Source organism: Melitaea cinxia, chromosome 5 (genome assembly GCF_905220565.1).
Source record: "Melitaea cinxia chromosome 5, ilMelCinx1.1, whole genome shotgun sequence".
In the NCBI taxonomy this organism is placed as follows: domain Eukaryota; kingdom Metazoa; phylum Arthropoda; class Insecta; order Lepidoptera; family Nymphalidae; genus Melitaea; species Melitaea cinxia.
The window spans coordinates 2,655,732-2,674,613 of record NC_059398.1 but is presented as its reverse complement, the minus strand read 5'-3'; the positions used below and the strand labels follow the sequence as shown (position 1 = coordinate 2,674,613).

The 18,882-nt window shown below is 36.0% G+C and overlaps 1 protein-coding gene across 1 annotated transcript in view; it reads right to left on the bottom strand.

Annotated features, from left to right (window-relative positions):
* Positions 1–18,882, bottom strand: part of LOC123653664 (hemocytin-like) — a 69,162-nt gene that overhangs the window by 48,574 nt on the left and 1,706 nt on the right. The window contains exons 4-23 of the mRNA XM_045589658.1: positions 14,907–15,066; positions 14,330–14,553; positions 13,209–13,400; positions 13,083–13,123; positions 12,775–12,968; positions 10,949–11,103; positions 10,429–10,568; positions 9,735–9,897; positions 8,994–9,118; positions 8,175–8,241; positions 7,470–7,571; positions 6,961–7,086; positions 6,054–6,162; positions 5,209–5,404; positions 4,557–4,749; positions 3,961–4,049; positions 3,443–3,662; positions 2,351–2,566; positions 1,308–1,477; positions 26–144 (exon numbers count right to left, since the gene is read on the bottom strand). Coding sequence (XP_045445614.1) covers positions 26–144; positions 1,308–1,477; positions 2,351–2,566; positions 3,443–3,662; positions 3,961–4,049; positions 4,557–4,749; positions 5,209–5,404; positions 6,054–6,162; positions 6,961–7,086; positions 7,470–7,571; positions 8,175–8,241; positions 8,994–9,118; positions 9,735–9,897; positions 10,429–10,568; positions 10,949–11,103; positions 12,775–12,968; positions 13,083–13,123; positions 13,209–13,400; positions 14,330–14,553; positions 14,907–15,066 — 3,001 coding nt within the window. The remainder of the gene's footprint in view (positions 1–25; positions 145–1,307; positions 1,478–2,350; positions 2,567–3,442; positions 3,663–3,960; positions 4,050–4,556; positions 4,750–5,208; positions 5,405–6,053; positions 6,163–6,960; positions 7,087–7,469; positions 7,572–8,174; positions 8,242–8,993; positions 9,119–9,734; positions 9,898–10,428; positions 10,569–10,948; positions 11,104–12,774; positions 12,969–13,082; positions 13,124–13,208; positions 13,401–14,329; positions 14,554–14,906; positions 15,067–18,882) is intronic.

Sequence of the window (18,882 nt, the reverse complement as noted above, 5' to 3'; positions counted from 1 at the left end):
AATTTTTAATAATAAAATCATATACCATAGCTCTCGCTCCCGTTTGCCAGCTCTCACTTCCTTATAGCCGGGTTTGAACTCCATTCCCTTATGGTAGCATGGACACAACGCCACTGGTACACATACGTTGTTGTTATCCAGCACCTAGATATAACATAAAGGATATTATTTTTCAATTCGAACCACCTCCCGGTTCTTGAGATTAGCGCCTTTAAACAAACAAACAAGCTTTCCAGCTTTATAATATTAATATAGATTTGTTATTTCTTTTGTATTTTTGATATCTAAATTACTGTTCCTTATTTTAAGTTGATTATATTGTACACTAGGCGAGTTCACTAGTTTGTTTTAAATTGTGTACTTAATTTTTTTGGTAATCTTTGTTAATCTTTTAAATTTGATCAAGTATGACATTATTTATTCAATCTGACATAATTAAATTTAATTTAATTGCATTTAATATAAATGTACTAATTTGTATTATTTTTGTTGAATGTTTTTTTTTATGAATTTTATAATTTTTTAAAATTTTATTATTTAATTAATTAGACTTAAAAAAAAATTGATTTTATTCAATTGTTTAAATTAGTTGTTAAAATTAATGTTACAGATTGAAATTGATTTTAATTGTTTTATATAAATGTATTAATTTGTGTTATTATAATTGAGTGTTTGTTTTTATGAATTTTTTAAATTTGAATTATTTAGACGTAAAATTATTATTTTTTTGATTGATTTTATTGAATTTTGTTTAAATTAATTGTTAAAATTAATGTTACAGATTGAAATTGATCTTAATTACATTAATATAAATGTACTCATTTGTGTTATTAATATTAAATGTTTGTTTTTATGTATTTTTTTATGTGTGATTATTTAATAAGTTAGATTTAAAATTATTATATTTGTTTAAATTAATTGTTAAATTTAATGTTATTTGTATACAAAAATCTATAGATAGATGTAGAATTTGTGATCAACTTAACTAATGCATTGGGTTCACTGTAATGTTAGTTTTAAGTTTTTATGCATAAATAAATAAATAAATAAATAAAAATTAATTATACGTACTTTTATGAACAAAAAACAAGTGTGTTTTAGACCACCCGACTGAAGTAAAACTAACGTAACTCTCTCTCTTTCTATCTTCAGTAACTTACTCCTTCTCAACTTTCGTTCGCCTCGCTCGATCATACTTTTAGTAACGCTCTCGTCACACATTCACCAGCCAAGCGTGCGTAAAGAAGTTTTACTCCAAAAACATTAATGGATGCAATTTAAGTGATGGTCCAAAGTTCCCCACTGACCTGTCCCGCGGCGCACGCGCAGCCCTCGACGCACGCGGGCCGGCACGCGCCGCCCGCCAGCGCCACGTCCGCGCACGTGCGCAGGCAGCTGTCCGCGCACACCGTGTACTGCTGCCCGCCGCCGCACTGCAGCTCTGCGCCAGCGGCGGCCGGGTTTAGCTCATTCATTGCTTACACAACACATGCATTTAGCCTATATCATCCCACTGATGGGCGTAGGCGTCTTTCTGCACGTATTAGAAAGGTTGTGAGCCCAATCTACCGCTGCATTTCGGGTTGGCGGATATGTTCCCTACTATGAGTAACGATCGCTATCAGGTATTTATGATAACAACCGAGAACGACGGCTTAACGTGCTCTCCGAGGCGCGGTGGGGTGACCCAAAAAGAGAGACATCCAAACCGGAAAGGAATATTTATACAAATCCATTTCGAGCAGTATTTGAACCCGCCTCGGTGTTAAAGGCGACTACTCGCACCACTACACCAGAGCGGTTGTTGCACAACACATCGATTCCATCAAAGGAATAAAGGTTAGCTTCGCGATGAGACCATCAGTAGACGGTGCAGTAGGGAGTTAGGGTCTTACAGACAAACAAAGTGGAAAAAATAATGTGAAAAAGCAGAAAAGGTGTACAGAAGTATTCATAGCCATCTAAATAATACAAATTACAATAATATAAAATGAACACTGCCGTGCTTTTTATAAGACAGTAAAGGATAAACTCCGAAATTTAGGACAGTTTAGTTCAAAATTTTGAATTCGTTTATACTAAATATTGTATACAGCATTATAATTGTGTAGATTTAATAAAAAAAAAGTGTACTGATAGATTTAATAATTGTAATCATGAAAGAAATGTAATTACGTCAAAATTTAACAAAGCGGGAGTGTGGAGCTCCCGGCACAAACAGAACGAGCCACAATAGCCACTAAAACCCAGTGGCGCCCTCTTCGTCATAGCAGGGCGTCACGGGTTCGCTTTCGGATACTACCGTGACGCCGTCGCCTATACAGCGACTAACCTAACTAAACCTAAGTACAACAGGCGACACAAGTGTACAAGTGCGACAGAGCGGCGCACTCACCGCACTCCTTGACATTGTAGCGCCACTGCACGTGCACGCCGGCGCGCGCGCACGCGGTCGCGTAGTCGCCGAGCACGGGGCACAGGCAGCGCGACACGTCGTCCGCGCACGCGCACATGTCGTACACGCAGTTCTCGTAGAACGGCTGCACGTCCACGTACCAGTGGCACGCTGCGGGGGCACAGGGCTCATATGGTTGATTGATTGATTGGTTGATTAATTAATTAATTGGTTGATTGAAAATAAATTTAGTTTGTATTAAAAATAAATTAATAGCTGAAGCGTATTATTCACTTCAGGATTATCTTAAAGATAAAGATGTAAGATATTAATAATTTTATATTAACACTCAGTTTCTTTTAAAATAGTAACTGCGCAGTTTCTTGCCGATTCTTGTCTGCAGAATCTACATTCCGAAACAGTGGTATCGTCATTTTTATCAATAATTTAAATTTTGATTGGTAAAATGACGATTCAAATATAATTACACTTAAATAAAACTTTCTTTTTATTTTAATTGATTCATCAATTGATCAATTAATTGATATGTACGATTTTATTTTTGTGTTACCCACACATTGGGAATTCTAAACGTTTTTGAATATCATATCAAAAAGTGACCGTTCCAGCGGGGATCGAACCCGCGTCTCCGACTGACCGTGCCGGAGTCGGGTCAATTAATTGATTTTTAATTATTGAATTTTATTTAATTTTCTATTATTATTAATTAATCTCATTGATCGCTTGATTGAATGATTTGTTGATTAATAAAGGCCCTTTTCTCCACACCGGAGAAGGATTAAAGATTATGAGTACAGATACAGTGACTACAAGTGACAACTATTATTTGCAACAGCTACTTGTATGCTCCTTCATAGCGAGTTTTCTTACTCTCGATGGCACCTTCTATCTCAATGTACGACTACTGCCAATCACTAAACGATCCAATTAAAATGAAAAAAGATTCAACAAAGTGACCTTGAAATAAACCAATTCAGAAAACAAGGAGACCTAAGCTTTGTTACATTAAGAATAAAATAAACTCACATTCAAACAACTTGCTCTTCAGCTGGCTGCAATACTTCTCAGCGCTATCCTTGTTCTGAACGTTCACTTTGCAAGGGTTTTCCGGTTCTTTGACAGCGACATCGTCACAGAACTCCCTAGTTTTCCACTTATTGGCGAACGCGAGAGCTGATTGTTCCACGTCACCTTCGGGAGTTAGGAAGTCGTCTTTTTGGTTCAAGTTGAAGGTACCGCAGAGACCCTAGTAAATAAGAATGTTTCTATTAAATTCTGCACCTATTTCTGATTCAAATACGAGGAAAGATTGAACTGGGCTGAACGGAACCAGCCTGTAACGTCCCACTACTGGGCAAAGGTCCCTTTCCATATTCCATTCTATACCAGATATGGATTGTCAGAATAAACTATATTAACGATGTTTATTTACATCAGAAAACTCATGGTACTAGAGTAGTCAAAATATTATTACAAATAAATTAACAGCATAATTATTTAAGGCATTTAGTCCTACTTCTTAAGTGAAAAATATATACAAATACCTTCGTCTGCTCGTGGAACGACGGTGGCACATCCACAAATACTCTCGTACTTCCATCCCACCATAAATCTACTTTCATCGGCAAATGAACTGAAAATAAATTTTATTTATTTTGAATTTTAACTAATCATCAAAATATTCATCACATCATCACCACAGCAGCCACTCGCAGTCGACTACTGGACATAGGCCACCACAAGTTCACGCTAAAAATGGTGTGAACTCATGTGTTTTGCCCATAGTCACCACGCTGGGCAGGCGGGTTGGTGACCGCAGTACTGGCTTTGTCGCACCGAAGACGCTGCTGCCCGTCTTCGGCCTGTGTATTTCAAAGCCAGCAGTTGGATGGTTATCCCGCCATCGGTCAGCTTTTTAAGTTCCAAGGTAATAGAGGAACCGTGTTATCCCTTAGTCGCTTCTTACGACACCCACGGGAAGAGAGGGGATGGCTATATTCTTTGACGCCGTAACTACACAGGATATCAAAATATTATGAAGGGAGAAAAAGAAGGAAAATATAAGGATAAAAATCTTCTAAATTAATTTAAAAATCGAGGTAGTTTTATATTATTCATACTAAAGTGACGATGCACTTACTGATGATAAAAAGTGATGATGCTGCACGTATCTTAATATCTCCAATACTGACTGGCAGAGAGTTGACTTCCTTTCCATTGACGAGAATAAATCCGCCTTGCTTGAGATGGATGTTGGCTCCATTGTACGCAAGGTTAACTGCTTTCGTGCAAGATGGCTTGCCTTCACCCTTGTAGGGAACTAGGTTCATAGCCTGAGCAGGAGAGACAAAATTTATAATATTATTGATTTGAACTATTGCTGAAGATATAAAACTTTTAGTTAAATATAGAGGTTGGGAACTTATAAGAGATGTTGTCAAGGAACTACCGTGCTTTTTGAGTGTTAATGAAAAATCGAACAGCGTTGGCAGACTTTGACGTAACCGCTGCTATTTAATCCTAAAGTTACTGGAGACACGTGTATGTAAGTTTAATTGAAGCCCAAAATGGCGACAGTCCTGAACTTTTGATACTATTTAGGGATTTCGTGCAAATTTTGATACGAATAAATTTCTTTTTAATGTTTTTGAAATGTATACTTAACCGTTTTTACATTGACATATAAAACCTTCTACATATATCTAAAACACGATTATTACATTTTGCTTATCTTAAGAATATCATAATATTTAATTATACAGTTACATAAATTTCAGTGAATTTTCCTTTACCTCAGTGATGGCGCCAGAACAAGCGACGTTCTCCACATCAATGGTGATGTTGTCAGTCTTCATGAGGGTGTAAGAGCAGTGTCCCATGAAATTGTATCTCAGTCCATCGAAAGTGGTGTAGTGCGGGTCTCCCACTGCACCACAGCGGGCTCCACACGGCACTTTGGTACACGTCCATTCTCCAGATTGACACGTACTAAGAATAATTTGAAATTATATAGTCATTTATAGGTAAGATCATTAAACTAGCTCGTTGGCGCAGTTTGTAGTGGCCCTGCCTTTTGCTCCGCGGGTTACGGGGTCGGTTCCTTCGAATTCTTATTAAGGAAAAAGTTAATCTTAATCTACGTAAGTAACATATCTATATGAAAAACTTTTAAACCAATACAGGGATGACCTTCAAGCACAAACCGAAAAATCTGGAGAAGAGAATGATAAAGCTAAAAAAAAAATATATGATGTATATTACCACGCAAACTTCCACAGAAAATTGGTTTGAACGAGATCTAGTAAGTAGTTTTTTTTGAATACATCAAAAATCGTAAACCGCAATTTACCTTTCATTCAATCAACTCAAGTATATTTTTTTAATAAAATCCTAAAAAATACACTATTATTAAAATATCGATCAATTACAACGAACTACAAGAACTTTTATATGATGTTACTTGCTGCTACGGAACCCTTCATGGGCGAGCCCGACTTGTACTTGGCCGCTTTTTTTATTAAAATTAAGACCCACGAGCTCTTAAATCCCCATGACTTTTGTTTACTCTGTCTTTACTTGTAATATTTTGTACGGTGTGCAATAATGAGTACTTGTATTGTACTGTATATTCACTTACCAGGTGTTGCAGTCTTTTGGCATAACAGTTCCTGGTGGGAAGTTCTGGTTCCTCACACGGCACGGACATTCGTTTTTCGGGATACAACGACCACTTTCCAGTAGAAGACCTGAGTACCAAAAAATTCGTGAAGATGTTGGATAATAGAAAAAATCTGCATAACATATTGTATTTTTTTTTTTTATATTACTAGGTCGGCAAACAAGCGTACGGCTCACCTGATGGTAACCGATTACCGTAGCTTATAGACACCTGCAACACCAGAAGCATCGCAAGCGCGTTGCCGACCCAATCCCCAACCCCCCCCCCCCCCAGGAGCTCTGGTCACCTTACTCACCAACAGGAACACAATACTGCTTGAAAACGGTATTATTTAGCTGTGATCTTCTGTAAGGTCGAGGTACTACCCCAGTCGGGCTACTCCGTATTTTGAGCAGAAAATTCCTGCTGTGCCCTACCTCAGTTAAAAGTATATAGTTCTTTTTTAAATATATAAAATTAGACTGGCAAACAAACACACAGCACAACTGATAGTAAGCGTTTACTGCAGCCTTTAGAAGCCTACAGCACCAGAAATAACGAAAACGGGTTGCCGGCCTTACCACAGACCCTCCCCAGAAACCCTGGCCACCTTACTCACCACAGGAATATAACACTATTTGGGTAATTATTATTTCGTTGTGATCTTCTGTAAGGTTGAGGTACTTCCCCTAGAACTGTTCCAGATTTTAAGAAATAAATTTTCATTTCTACATTAACTTGATAAAATTCATCAAAAAAAATTTTTTTTTACAAGAAGAGTTAATGATGGGTGCCACTTTGTTTATGCTTCTAAAGAGTAGTTGATCCCATCGTAATTTACCAAAACCTCTTTATAATATGCATGAAAGATAAGTTTTGAATGTACCTTCAGGACAGAAGCACCCTTCCACACAAGTGGAATTGTCCTTAGACGTTACTTCAGACAAGGCACAGCTGGGCTGCGTGTCCGAGCCACATGCCTTGTAAATCTTGCCCTCCGGACATTTCATCGCTGTAACAAAAGATGTGTGAAAAGGACCATGTACTTGTATATGTGTGGTTTTGTTTGGTTTGACATTATTTATGTGCATATACAATAAAAATATATTGGAAAAATACTGGCCAGTAAAGTTAGAATTAAGAAGATTTTACGATAAAGGTTTTAATTCAGTTATGGCTTAGTACGTTATTAAACTTTATTTGACAGTCGGCAAAAATAAAAAATTGTGTGTTGGTAACATTATCCATATCACATACGACTATATCAACAGTCCGAAAAAATCAAGCATATGAATACTTTAAGAGGGTATATGGTAATTTTTTAAATATTTTATTTTTATGAAATGGACAGAACATCGTTTGTTCAGTATTTATTATATTGAAATATGGTCTCACGGCAAGTTTCAGAGTCTCTCCAAGCTTTCATCTCCTGGACGCCGTGTCTGAGGCACTCCTTAGCGTAGACAGACACTGTCTTACAAGCGCACTCCTCTGGACCTTCGAATCGAAGACAAAAACAATTACTTACTTTTTAGATGCTATGTTAGACCGAATAAGAAAGACTTTCTAAAATTACAAGTATTTGGGGAGAATTTTTAATCTTATAAATTAAAATTCGAAAAATTTGTTGGCTATCCGGTTGAAATAGTTTATCCGTATCCCACCGTACCTCAGAGAGCACGTCAAGCCAAAAGTAGGTCCCGATTGTTATTTTAAACATCAGAATCGCTACCCATGGTAGGGAAATTGTCCGTCTACTCACATTGTGGCAGCTCAGTGAATTAAGCCTTAATAAGCATTTGTCAATTATTGGAACATTTTATGCTGAATTTGTACAGTTTAATTTTTTTTAGTTGACAGTATTTTAAACGATGTTAGGTAGTCAAAGATGAGCGTCTTCGATGCGACAAAGCCAGCCCTGCGGTCACCAACCCGCCTGCCCAGCGTGGTGACTATGGGCAAAACACATGAGTTCGCGCTATTTTTGACTGGATAGGCTGTAATGATGAGTCAAAGATGGTAAATTCTTAAAAAAATGTAAAATATACGAGAAGTGCTTATTAAATATTAATTCCTAATTTCCTCTTTACTGATACTTACTCAAACTGGAAGTACAAGCGCAGTAGTCCCACTGACAGACCTCTAAAAGTTGTGACACGTCCATGACCTAGAAATGATAAACATTTAAATTGCTATAGTTAGAATAATGATATCGTATCACAATATGATAACAATTGTTATTTTCAAAGCATGTAATGTATGTTTTTTATCCTTAGGTCTGCTGTAATATTGAAACTATTTTTTTTTCAACTAAACCAGAAAGTATTGGCGTGATTACAATTTTTCTTCCTTTTTTTATATAACTAAGTGGGTAAACAAGCGTACAGCTTACCTGATGTTAAGCAATTACCTTAGCTTATAGACGTTTGCAACACCAGAAACATCACAAGTGTGTTGCCGATTCTACGCCCAATACCCCCCAGGAGCTCTGGTCACCTTACTCACCACAGGAACACAACACTGCTTGAAAGCAGTATTATAGCTGTGATCTTCTGTAAGGTCGAGGTACTACCCCAGTCGGGCTACTCAATTTTTTGAGCAGGAAATTTCCTGCTGTGCCCCTACCTCAGTTAAAACCTTTACCTTTTTATCATTTTCATTATGAAATGCTATGATTATAGGGAAAACAATATCAGGTTCTAATACATCGAAAGAAAATCATAGCTAGAGATGATAATCGACGGGAATGATATATGGGCAAACCAGAACTAAAAACGCGTTATATCATCAAATAGACATTTGACTTTTCAAGCAGCGGTCAATTACACTTTCTTGCACATTATTTTATTGTCGATCTAATATAAAAGTAAGAAAGCTTTACTCTATAAACTTGCGTAACTTAGATAACAGGTACTTTACCGTCGAGCACTTCCTGAACTTATCCTTGCTGAAGATTTTAGTGCAAAATTTAAGTGCTTCCTTCATATCTGCGTTTGATTTAGAGGAACACGCGCTCACTTCAGTGGGGCTGCTGTCACAAATGTCTGTAAGCGAAATTGTAAGCTTAAACAAAATTCAACTAAAACAAAGTTAAAAGGCAAAAACTTTTATGGAGACATTAGAAATATCATTGTCACCTTTTTTGTACTACGATAACATATATTAGAAAAAATACAATCAAAATGAGAACTTCCTCCTTTTTTGGAACTCGGTTAAAAAGCAGCGAGACTCATTTATCGGTTTCCGACGTTCTTACCGACGTATGAAACTAGTTGAGTTAAAGTAAACAAAATAAAGTTGTCAGATATTAATGACGATTCAAGTAAATTTTTAACGCCGTATAGAAACTGTTCAGATGTTAAAAACGAAAATAAAATATTTGTTAGGCTAAGTCAAAAACACAAATCTAACTGATGTTAAAACCAAAACCTTAAAAACAAGTTATTTTATTTATTTACAGAAAAAAATGATATAATTTATGCGATAAACAGTGCAGCATAAACAATTAGCAGTTTAACAGTGCACTGTGGAAGTTGATAAGATTGAAATTTAAAATTTTACTAAGGACCAGAAATTAATATACAGAGAACAAACGATGAAGTCACTTTTGTCGCAATTTTGGAAAAAATGGAAAAACATAAATAAGAAAAATAAACTAACCTCCTATTTTATTGAGTTCCCAAGAAGCAATCATGACAGACTTGGTATGCGCTACGTTTCCTTCCTTCGTCATCATCTCGTTTTCAGGGTTACCATCGAGGGTGCCACATAGACCCTCAGTCTTATTCCACAACAGAACTGATCCTTCAATGAACACCAGATCCTAAAATAAGAGTATACGTTGTTGAAACCACTTTTTCCGTATTTTATCACGGTATTCTAATGTTTTTAGAAGCCCGACGTTTCGGATACTTTACAGCAACCATGGTCCCGGGAGGAGGACGATGAAAAAGTTGTTCCATTATAATAAGTGAAATTCGCGTAAACATTAGATACCAATAAATACGTTGTCGAATAGTTTTAAAGAAGAAAAGCACAGGTCAATGACCAATTCAGACAGTATTTTTTATACAAGGGAGGAAAATAAGCTTACGGCCCACTTGATGGACAGTAGTTACCGTATTTTATAGACGCCTACAACACCAGGAGCATCGCAAGAGCGTTGCGGACTCTACCCCCAATCCTCCCCAGGAGTTGTGCCCACTTTACTGCACACAGGAACACAAGAATACTTTAGAGCAATATGATTTAGCTATGGTCTTCTGTAAGGTTGAGGTACTTTCCGAGTCGGGCTGCTCTAGATTTTGAACAGAATATTCCCTGCTATGCCCTACCACAATGTATTTCTACTCACGTTGGTATCCCATTTGAGAGTCACGCCGACGTCTAAGTTGACGACTACGTGGTCACTAGGCATGGATACCCTGATGCCCGGTAGGAAGGCTGGTATTGGGATCATACGTTTACTGTTCCGGAAGACCACTGATCCATCCTCTATAAAAATAATTTAATCTTGTAATTATTCTGTGTTGCGTAAATAATTACATAGCTTATGGAAAAAATCTGGTGAAATTATGGAAGAATCTGTACTGATAATTATTATAATGCTAAAAAGTTTGTTTGTTCAATCTCTTCAAGCTCTAATCTCAGGACCTACTGGTTCGGATAAAAAAAAATATTTTTGGGTTGGATAGCCCATTTACCGAGAAAGGCTAAAGCCACCAGTGGGTGAACCAGGGTACAGCTAGTAAACAATAAGGATTAACGATCTTGTATTAAGGATCATAAAAAATACTCCATCGCTAATAGTAGTTTTCAGAAGAAAAAAAAAACGCTACTAAAAATTAAGGTAATTAAAAAAAGTTGATTCTTACCAGCAATACTGAGTGCGTACATCTTATCTTCCAAGTAGATGATGATCTCAGACGGGCAGTAAATATGTCGTTCACATTCTGGATGTCTGATAGCTATGGTATACTTATGGTCCACGGCATCACGGACTAAAATGTGCTTGCAGGGTGATTGGAAACTGGTGGAAGAAGATTTTACATTAAATAAATAAACTTATGATGACGATGACCGTTCATGTCAATGACCAAAGAACAAGAACTATTTCCCTCCGGCGCGGGGTAAGACAGGGATGTAATATCACCGAAACTGTTTACCACTGCGCTAGAGGATATTTTTAAGACCTTAGATTGGGGGGAACGAGGCATCAACGTCAACGGTGAATTCATCTCTCACCTTCGTTTCGCCGACGATATTGTCATCTTTGCGGAGACGCTGGATGAGTTAGGCCGAATGCTGGCCGGCCTAAACGAGTCCTCCCGACGTGTCGGTCTCTGTATGAACTTGGATAAGACGAAAGTCATGTTTAACAACCAAGTCATACCGATACCGGTATCGGTCGATGGTACCCTTCTCGAAGTTGTTCAGGATTATATTTACCTAGGCCATACTATCCAACTGGGCCGCAACAACTTCGAGAGGGAGGCCGATAGGGCGATTCGGTTGGGCTGGGCGGCGTTTGGCAGGCTTCGTCGAGTCTTCACTTCGAAGATTCCGCAATGCTTGAAAACAAAAGTCTTCGAACAATGCGTCCTGCCTGTGTTAACATACTCAGCCGAGACGTGGACACTGACGAAGGGACTGGTCCACAAGTTTAGGGTCGCTCAACGTGCAATGGAACGGGCTATGCTTGGGATATCTCTTAAAGATAGGATTAGAAATGAGACTATCCGCGAGAGAACGAAAGTAACCGACATAGCCCACAGAATTAGCAAGTTGAAGTGGCAGTGGGCTGGTCATTTGTGTCGCAGGACCGATGGCCGTTGGAGTAGACGGGTCCTAGAGTGGAGACCGCGTCTTGGCAAACGCAGTGTGGGACGTCCTCCGGCCCGTTGGACCGACGATATACGTAAGATTGCCGGTGTCGGCTGGATGAGGATTGCGGAAGACCGGGATGTCTGGCGCGAACTTGGGGAGGCCTATGTCCAGCAGTGGACTGCAATAGGCTGAAGTGAAATAAACTTATAAATAAACTCGCTCAAATTTCAATGGAACCACATGACAGGCACCAGTTTCGAATACAAACAGAATTATCAATATCAATACACCTAGTAAAAGTTATAAACCAGGGTGACACACGCATAGGATAAAAATAAATATTTGGAAAATCCAAAATTGCACGCCTCCGCGCCTTCTAGTAGCTTGTTTAGGAATTATTAGGATCGATAGATGGCTCTGCTTCATAACTCTAAAAATATTTATTGTAAAAAATTAAAGATTTTTTTTTAGCCTTCATATTCAATAGGCTTCTTAGTTAGTAGTTTCCTGACATACTAAAAATTAGCTAATTTTTTCAAGTGGTTCACACGCTATTTTGCTTTCATCCGTACATCCAAAATGTTGACGTCCAACATAATATTTATTCAATCGATTCTTCTTACAATAATAGCATTAAAAAGATTCAAATGATATCTAGTTTATAGTTTGATGTGTATTCTGTATAAAAGTGTGTATTTCATAGCATTTTAATTTATTGTTATAAAAAATATAGAGGTTTAAGAGTAAGCGTCTCCCGTATTTTTCATTTTGTGAGATTAAACCATTAAAGCATAGCCTTATGGAGGCGTGCAATGCAATCAAATTAACACCTCCTTTTTTGACGCAGATCAAAAAAAAAAATTGTTGTCCATACCTGTAAATCTTTCCATCAAATGTCTTATAGTGGACGCCAGCCCAAGTCAAGCAACTACCACCTTTCGGGGTAAAGTCTTGTATGACAATGTTAATTGGTTTTTTGCTATGACCATATTTTCCGGCTCCATGGGTGGTGAGTTCGTAGGGAGTTGTTTCGGTAGTATTCGGCGATTTTACGTGAGATAAAGTTGGCTGAAAGAGATAATCAAAATTATTATCCTTGGGAAATAATATTGACAAAAAAGCATCTCAGAAAAATCATTAATTTGCTACTTTTGAAATACTCCATTTGAATGGTCTACTCACAATTTTGTGATAATTCGAAGGGGTGATTACGATAACATCCTCTGTAAAGAAAAAGATTAGTAATTATCAAAAGTTTCAAATACAAATAAATTTATCTTTAAAATATAATATGACTGTTGGACTTACCAAACACGCAGTGCGGTATGGGTTGTGGTTCGAAGACTCCAGTGGAGTAATAGCAAGTGTACCTTTCAGCTGCTGGGGTACTGAACGAAGCTCCGATTGGACAAGACAGCTTGCACGAGAACTTTTCACTATTGCCATTGCAATTATAGCCTCCGTTAAATGCCAATTTACGGACTTCGCAGGCACTAGCAGCTGATATTCAAAAACAATTGTTAGACATGTATGTCAAACTTTGATACTTATTTTGTAAGCATGGCAAAAAAAGAGATTTTTTTAAATATGCTAAGAAAAAATTCTGGCAGCTTTTATAAAAGGACAACAGATTCGTATATAACAAATGTGTTAATATAATAGGCTACCGCCACACGTTTCCTTTTCCATAGGTACTGTTTATATATTATCCGTTTGATATATAATGGCTTTCAAACGTTTCACCATACAATCAATGTCTACGAATTTAAATAAAAAACATATTTACTTTCTTAAAGTTTCTCATTATTTTTAATACACTACGTTTTTAAACGCGATGTGTTGGCAAAATGGTCCCAGCACTGGTTTGTGCCTGTTGCGCTGGCGGTTGCGGGTTGGACCCCGCACATGGCAAACATGGCCTGGGTATTTGTGCAGTCCTTATGGGTCCCGCCACCGTGCCTCGGAGAGCACGTTAAGCCGTCGGTCCCGGTTGTTATCATGTATACATGTGATAACGATCGTTACTCATAGTAGGAAATATATACGCCAACGCGGATTGGCGCAGAGATTGAGCTCTGACCCTTCTCCTATATGGGGAAAGGGGCCCAAGCCCACAAGTGGGATATTACAGGCTGAAGCGATAGATTTTTTTATTTTTCATGTCATCTTTTAATACTATTTAATGTATTTTTATTGATTTATATACATCTGATAATCCAGAAATAAGAGCGTCTACTATCAAATACCGATTAGAAAAAGTGGCATTAGCTCTCATGTTGGGCATTTAATTAATTGGAAAAATGACATATAAATTAGTTTCTTTTGAGTTTTATCTCAACAAAGACCTCTCGACATCTGTCTAACTATTCTACATTCTAAATTCTACTTGACATAATTAAATTTTATTTTGATGAAATTAAAATACTTACAGTATTGACACTGAGGACCTCTATAGTCAGCGGGACACTGACACGTGTTCACTGACAAACATACTCCACCGTTCAAACAAGGAGGGTCGCACTCCGGTTGACAATCGGGTATCGATGTTAGATCAGCACGAGTCGGTCGCCATTGACCTCCAACGCATTTCATGTTCGCGATTGTTGATCCGTCAATAAATTTATGTCCTTCCAAGCAAGTTATTGTACATAACCTGTCAAAAATCGTTGTTTCCAGTAGAACATGCTTGTGTTTGATGTCAAACAAACAAAATAAAAACGACTTCAAATACAAGTAAAAAAATTAAAGCATCAACATTGTCGAAATTAATAAAATTAAATAAGCATTATAAGAAATAACTCAAAAAATCTTCGTTAGATCTTACTGAACATTAAATTGTACCACATATCAAGTACCAGCTTCGGAATACAAAAAGAATAGTTAAAATCGGTACAGCCAGTAAGCAGCTAGGGGGTAAACAAACGTAAAAAAAATGATTTCGAATTGAGAATCTGCTCCTTTTTTGAAGAAAGTTAAAATAAATCTCGATTTAATCCTCAAACTTACTCAGACGAACATTTCCTTTTAGAATTCATTGGCAAAGGGGGGAAGGCGAGGCAAGCTTTTTTCTCGAACTCGCAGTACTTCCCTTGAAAGTTCGGAGGACACGAGCACGTGTTTTTCGCGATGCAGATGCCGTTGTTCTTGCACTCAATGTCACAGAGATCTGGTTAAAAAAATGTAATACATGCCTTAGGATCTGTTTGGCCGGTTTCTGTTAACGCTATTTGACATGTGACGGGATCCAACGGATAAAGGATTATGAAGCTTTTTTTTTCACAAAAATCAAAATTGTAATAAAATAACGATGGTGTTTTAGACCACACGACTGAAGTAAAACTTTTTTAGCTCCATCTAGCTTATATTTCCCTCTCACTACTTGTCACGCATTCATCAGCTTACTTCCCAAGTCAAGCGTACGTAAAGAAGTTTTACTTCGACATCTTTATTCAAAGTCTTCAACCGCACCATCGAATTCTATGTTTTATTTATGATATTTCTATTCGCCATTGTAAATCTTTGTAAAAAAGTTATGGTGTGTTATTTAAAGTGAAAAGGCCAATTTAACCTTCTGCTGTTAAACTCTATTCGTAACTTATGTGTAAGATAATCTTTATCCAAAGCCGGTGAAACAGATCATGTTTACTATCGAAAGTAGTACTGATGGAATGAAAGGATTTAGTAAGATTATTATTTTATTTCTGTAACACTTGTCAGTCACTAGGATATTTAAGAAAGGACGCCGAATGAACACATTCAGAACCTACTGGCTACTTTGGTATTATTTTATCGTATTTATAGAGCTATTTATGTCAGAAAAATTGAATGTGACCTAAAGTTAGTAAAATCTTTTTTTATGTAATACAAGCTGTACCCTCCGCACGTTGCTAAGCCTTTATTTTAGTCGTACCAACTCAGAAACCTTTGTCGGCTCATGCACAACACTGATGAAGATCGTGACATGGTCAAATGCATAGTTTACGATTCTATAAAAGACACATTGTTTTTTCAATAAAAAAAATAATTATTGTAAATTAAAAAAAAAACTCTAACTGAAGTTTATTTTTATTACTTTTGCGTTTTATGTATAAATAATTCAGTTACTATTATTATTTCATTTGGGTCATTATATTCTGGTTAGATATTTTTAATTTCCGTTCAAACATAGATAGCTCCCACGCTGTATGATTGTACGTAGTTATATTTTAGGATTTAATTTAAGTACTAAAGTTTTAGTATTATGGTGATAATATCACAAAGTTATCTGAATATTATTTTTAAATATATATACATTATAAGCCTTTATTGATAACACAATATACATGATTTATCATTTCATAGTTAAAATTAGACATGTAAATTAGAATTTATAGCTTTAAAAGTAAAATATTAACCTTAACATTTAATTAATTATTAACATTATTGAATTACAATTATATATATTAAAATATATATACATATTTGATTTCAATTGTGCGTTTCATCCCATGCATTTTAATTTAGATAAAAAAGATTTGACATTCCAATAAAAAAAATTATAGGCTAGAAACAAGCGGGTATTAAACTATACGAGATATATATACTATATAATTATGCTATTTATTCTAAGCTATATATGTGAAAAATCAGTACAGTAGACACAAGATTGGTTTTTAGCTGTGTGATATTGTTCTAGATGTCTATTGTGTATTTTATAATTGCACTAGCCCGCGACTTCGTCCGAGTGGAATAGTTACTTTGGGCTAGCTGGGGAGCTCTCAAATGGAAAAAACCTCTATTTTGAAACATTGGTGCTCTGCTCCTATTGGTCTTAGCACGATGATATATAGCCTATAGCCTTCCTCGATAAATGGGCTATCTAACACTGAAATTATTTTAAAATTAGACCAGTAGTTCCGGAGATAAACGCGTTCAAGCAAACAAACAAACAAAGAAACAAACTCTTCAGCTTTATAATATTAGTATAGATTTAAATTGCGTAATATACAAACTTCTTACATGTTGTGATTGTGAAGAATAAAAATAAACAGTTTTTATTTTAAGGTAGTTTTACAATAATTATTATGATTAAATATAATTATTTTTTATCATAACGTATTATATCAGAATCCACTCTCTTTATTAATCGTTAACCTGTATTGATAAAATAATATTTAACAAATCGTATGAATGAATATGTATTTTTTTTTAATTTATTAAAAATTAAAATATCGAACCTCATTATTTGTAATACGTGTGTTATCTATACATCTATACAAATAAATAAAATTGGAGTGTCTGTTTGTAATAATAAAATAACCGCTTTTTACTAAATGCATATGAATGTATACACGGTTCATATAACAAAATAAGATTTTTTTTTAATTTTTGTCTGTCTGTCTGTTGGTTCCTGATAATCTCTAAGACGGCTGGAACGATTTTGACGTGACTTTTACTGGCAGATAGCTGATGTAAGAAAGAGTAACTTTACCTACTTTTATTTTAGAAGTTTATATATTTTGTAAGTCTGCGAACTGATTTTTTTTTAAATCCACGCGTCCGAAGTTGCCGGCACAGCTAGTCTAATAAATAAGAATCTCGTGTCATAGGATTTGTGGTTGCGATGTTCCGACTCGACTGATTTTTGAGAATAGGTCGTAAAGTCGTACCACTAGGAGATTAGTGTGTCCCTATCAAGATTTTTTTTCCCTTTAAAGCTGAGGCATTTGACAGTTCGCAAAACACAATAATATCTGTAGAGTTAGTTAGTTCCATATAAGATTATTTTTATTATTTACTAACTGACCCGGCGAACTTCGTATCGCCTAACACAAACTTTATCGTATGGTATTAAAGTTCAAATTGACTTTTAAGTATTATCACAAATCTTTTGTATGGGAGTATAGAAAAGTGTTGTTTTTAGACTTTTTCAGGAAATTTAAATTTTTTTTTTCTTAGAATTCTCTCTCCGTAAGAACCATCCTCGTACTTCAAGGAATATTTTAAAAAAAGAATTAGCGAAATCGGTCCAACCGTTCTCGAGTTTTGCGCTTATCAACACATTCAGCGACTCATTTTTATATTATAGATTAATAAATTATTTATAATTTTGGCAATTACAGTCGAACTAAACCTTTTCATTTTGCTTTCAAGTTAAATGGAAGTTGAATCATATTGAAAGTTAATTCAGTTTCACTACGGTTTGTTACAGTAGTCACAATAGCTAGTCAGTGAGGGTTTAAGGAAGTGGGTTCCATCTCAGTATAAACAAAAGTTTTTTTGGTTCTACAAATATTTGTTGCGTTTTGAGTGTTGTATGTTTTCAGGACCAGAATTTTCATTTCTCAGTTGAAGGTGAAACGTTCCGTACGTATGATTATGTAAAGTATTGAGACAATTTTTTTAGTCTAAATATTTTTTATTTTTATTTTATTACTTATTATTAAAGTAAATAGACAATTAAGTATTTTTTTTAATTATTTCAAGTGCCTACCTGTTACCATTTATTGATATCGAGCAAAAATAGGCAAAAGATGGCGTTTGTTGTATGGGAGCGTCCTTTAATGTTTATTTTATTTTGTTTTTAGTATTTGTTGTTATAGCGGCAACAAAAGTACATAATTTGTGAAAATTTCAACTATCTAGCTAACACCGTTCTTGAGATACAGTCTGGTGACAGACACAGACCGACGGACAGACAGACGGACAGACTGCGAAGTCTTAGTAATAGGGTCCCGTTTTTACCCTTTGGGTATGAAATCCCTAAAAATCGATTTCACTTATATCGACAAGTAATACGTTAGGTTGACGAAAAAATATTCAAGTACATATGCATTATTCAAGATTACTCAAAAAGTAATCATCAGATCTCGATTACATTTAAATAGGATCACATTACACGCACTCTTTTAATTAAAAAAAAATCTTTGAAATCGCTCCACCCAGTCAAAAGTTCTGAGGTAACTAACATACATAAAAATATAATCGAACCTCCACCTCCTTT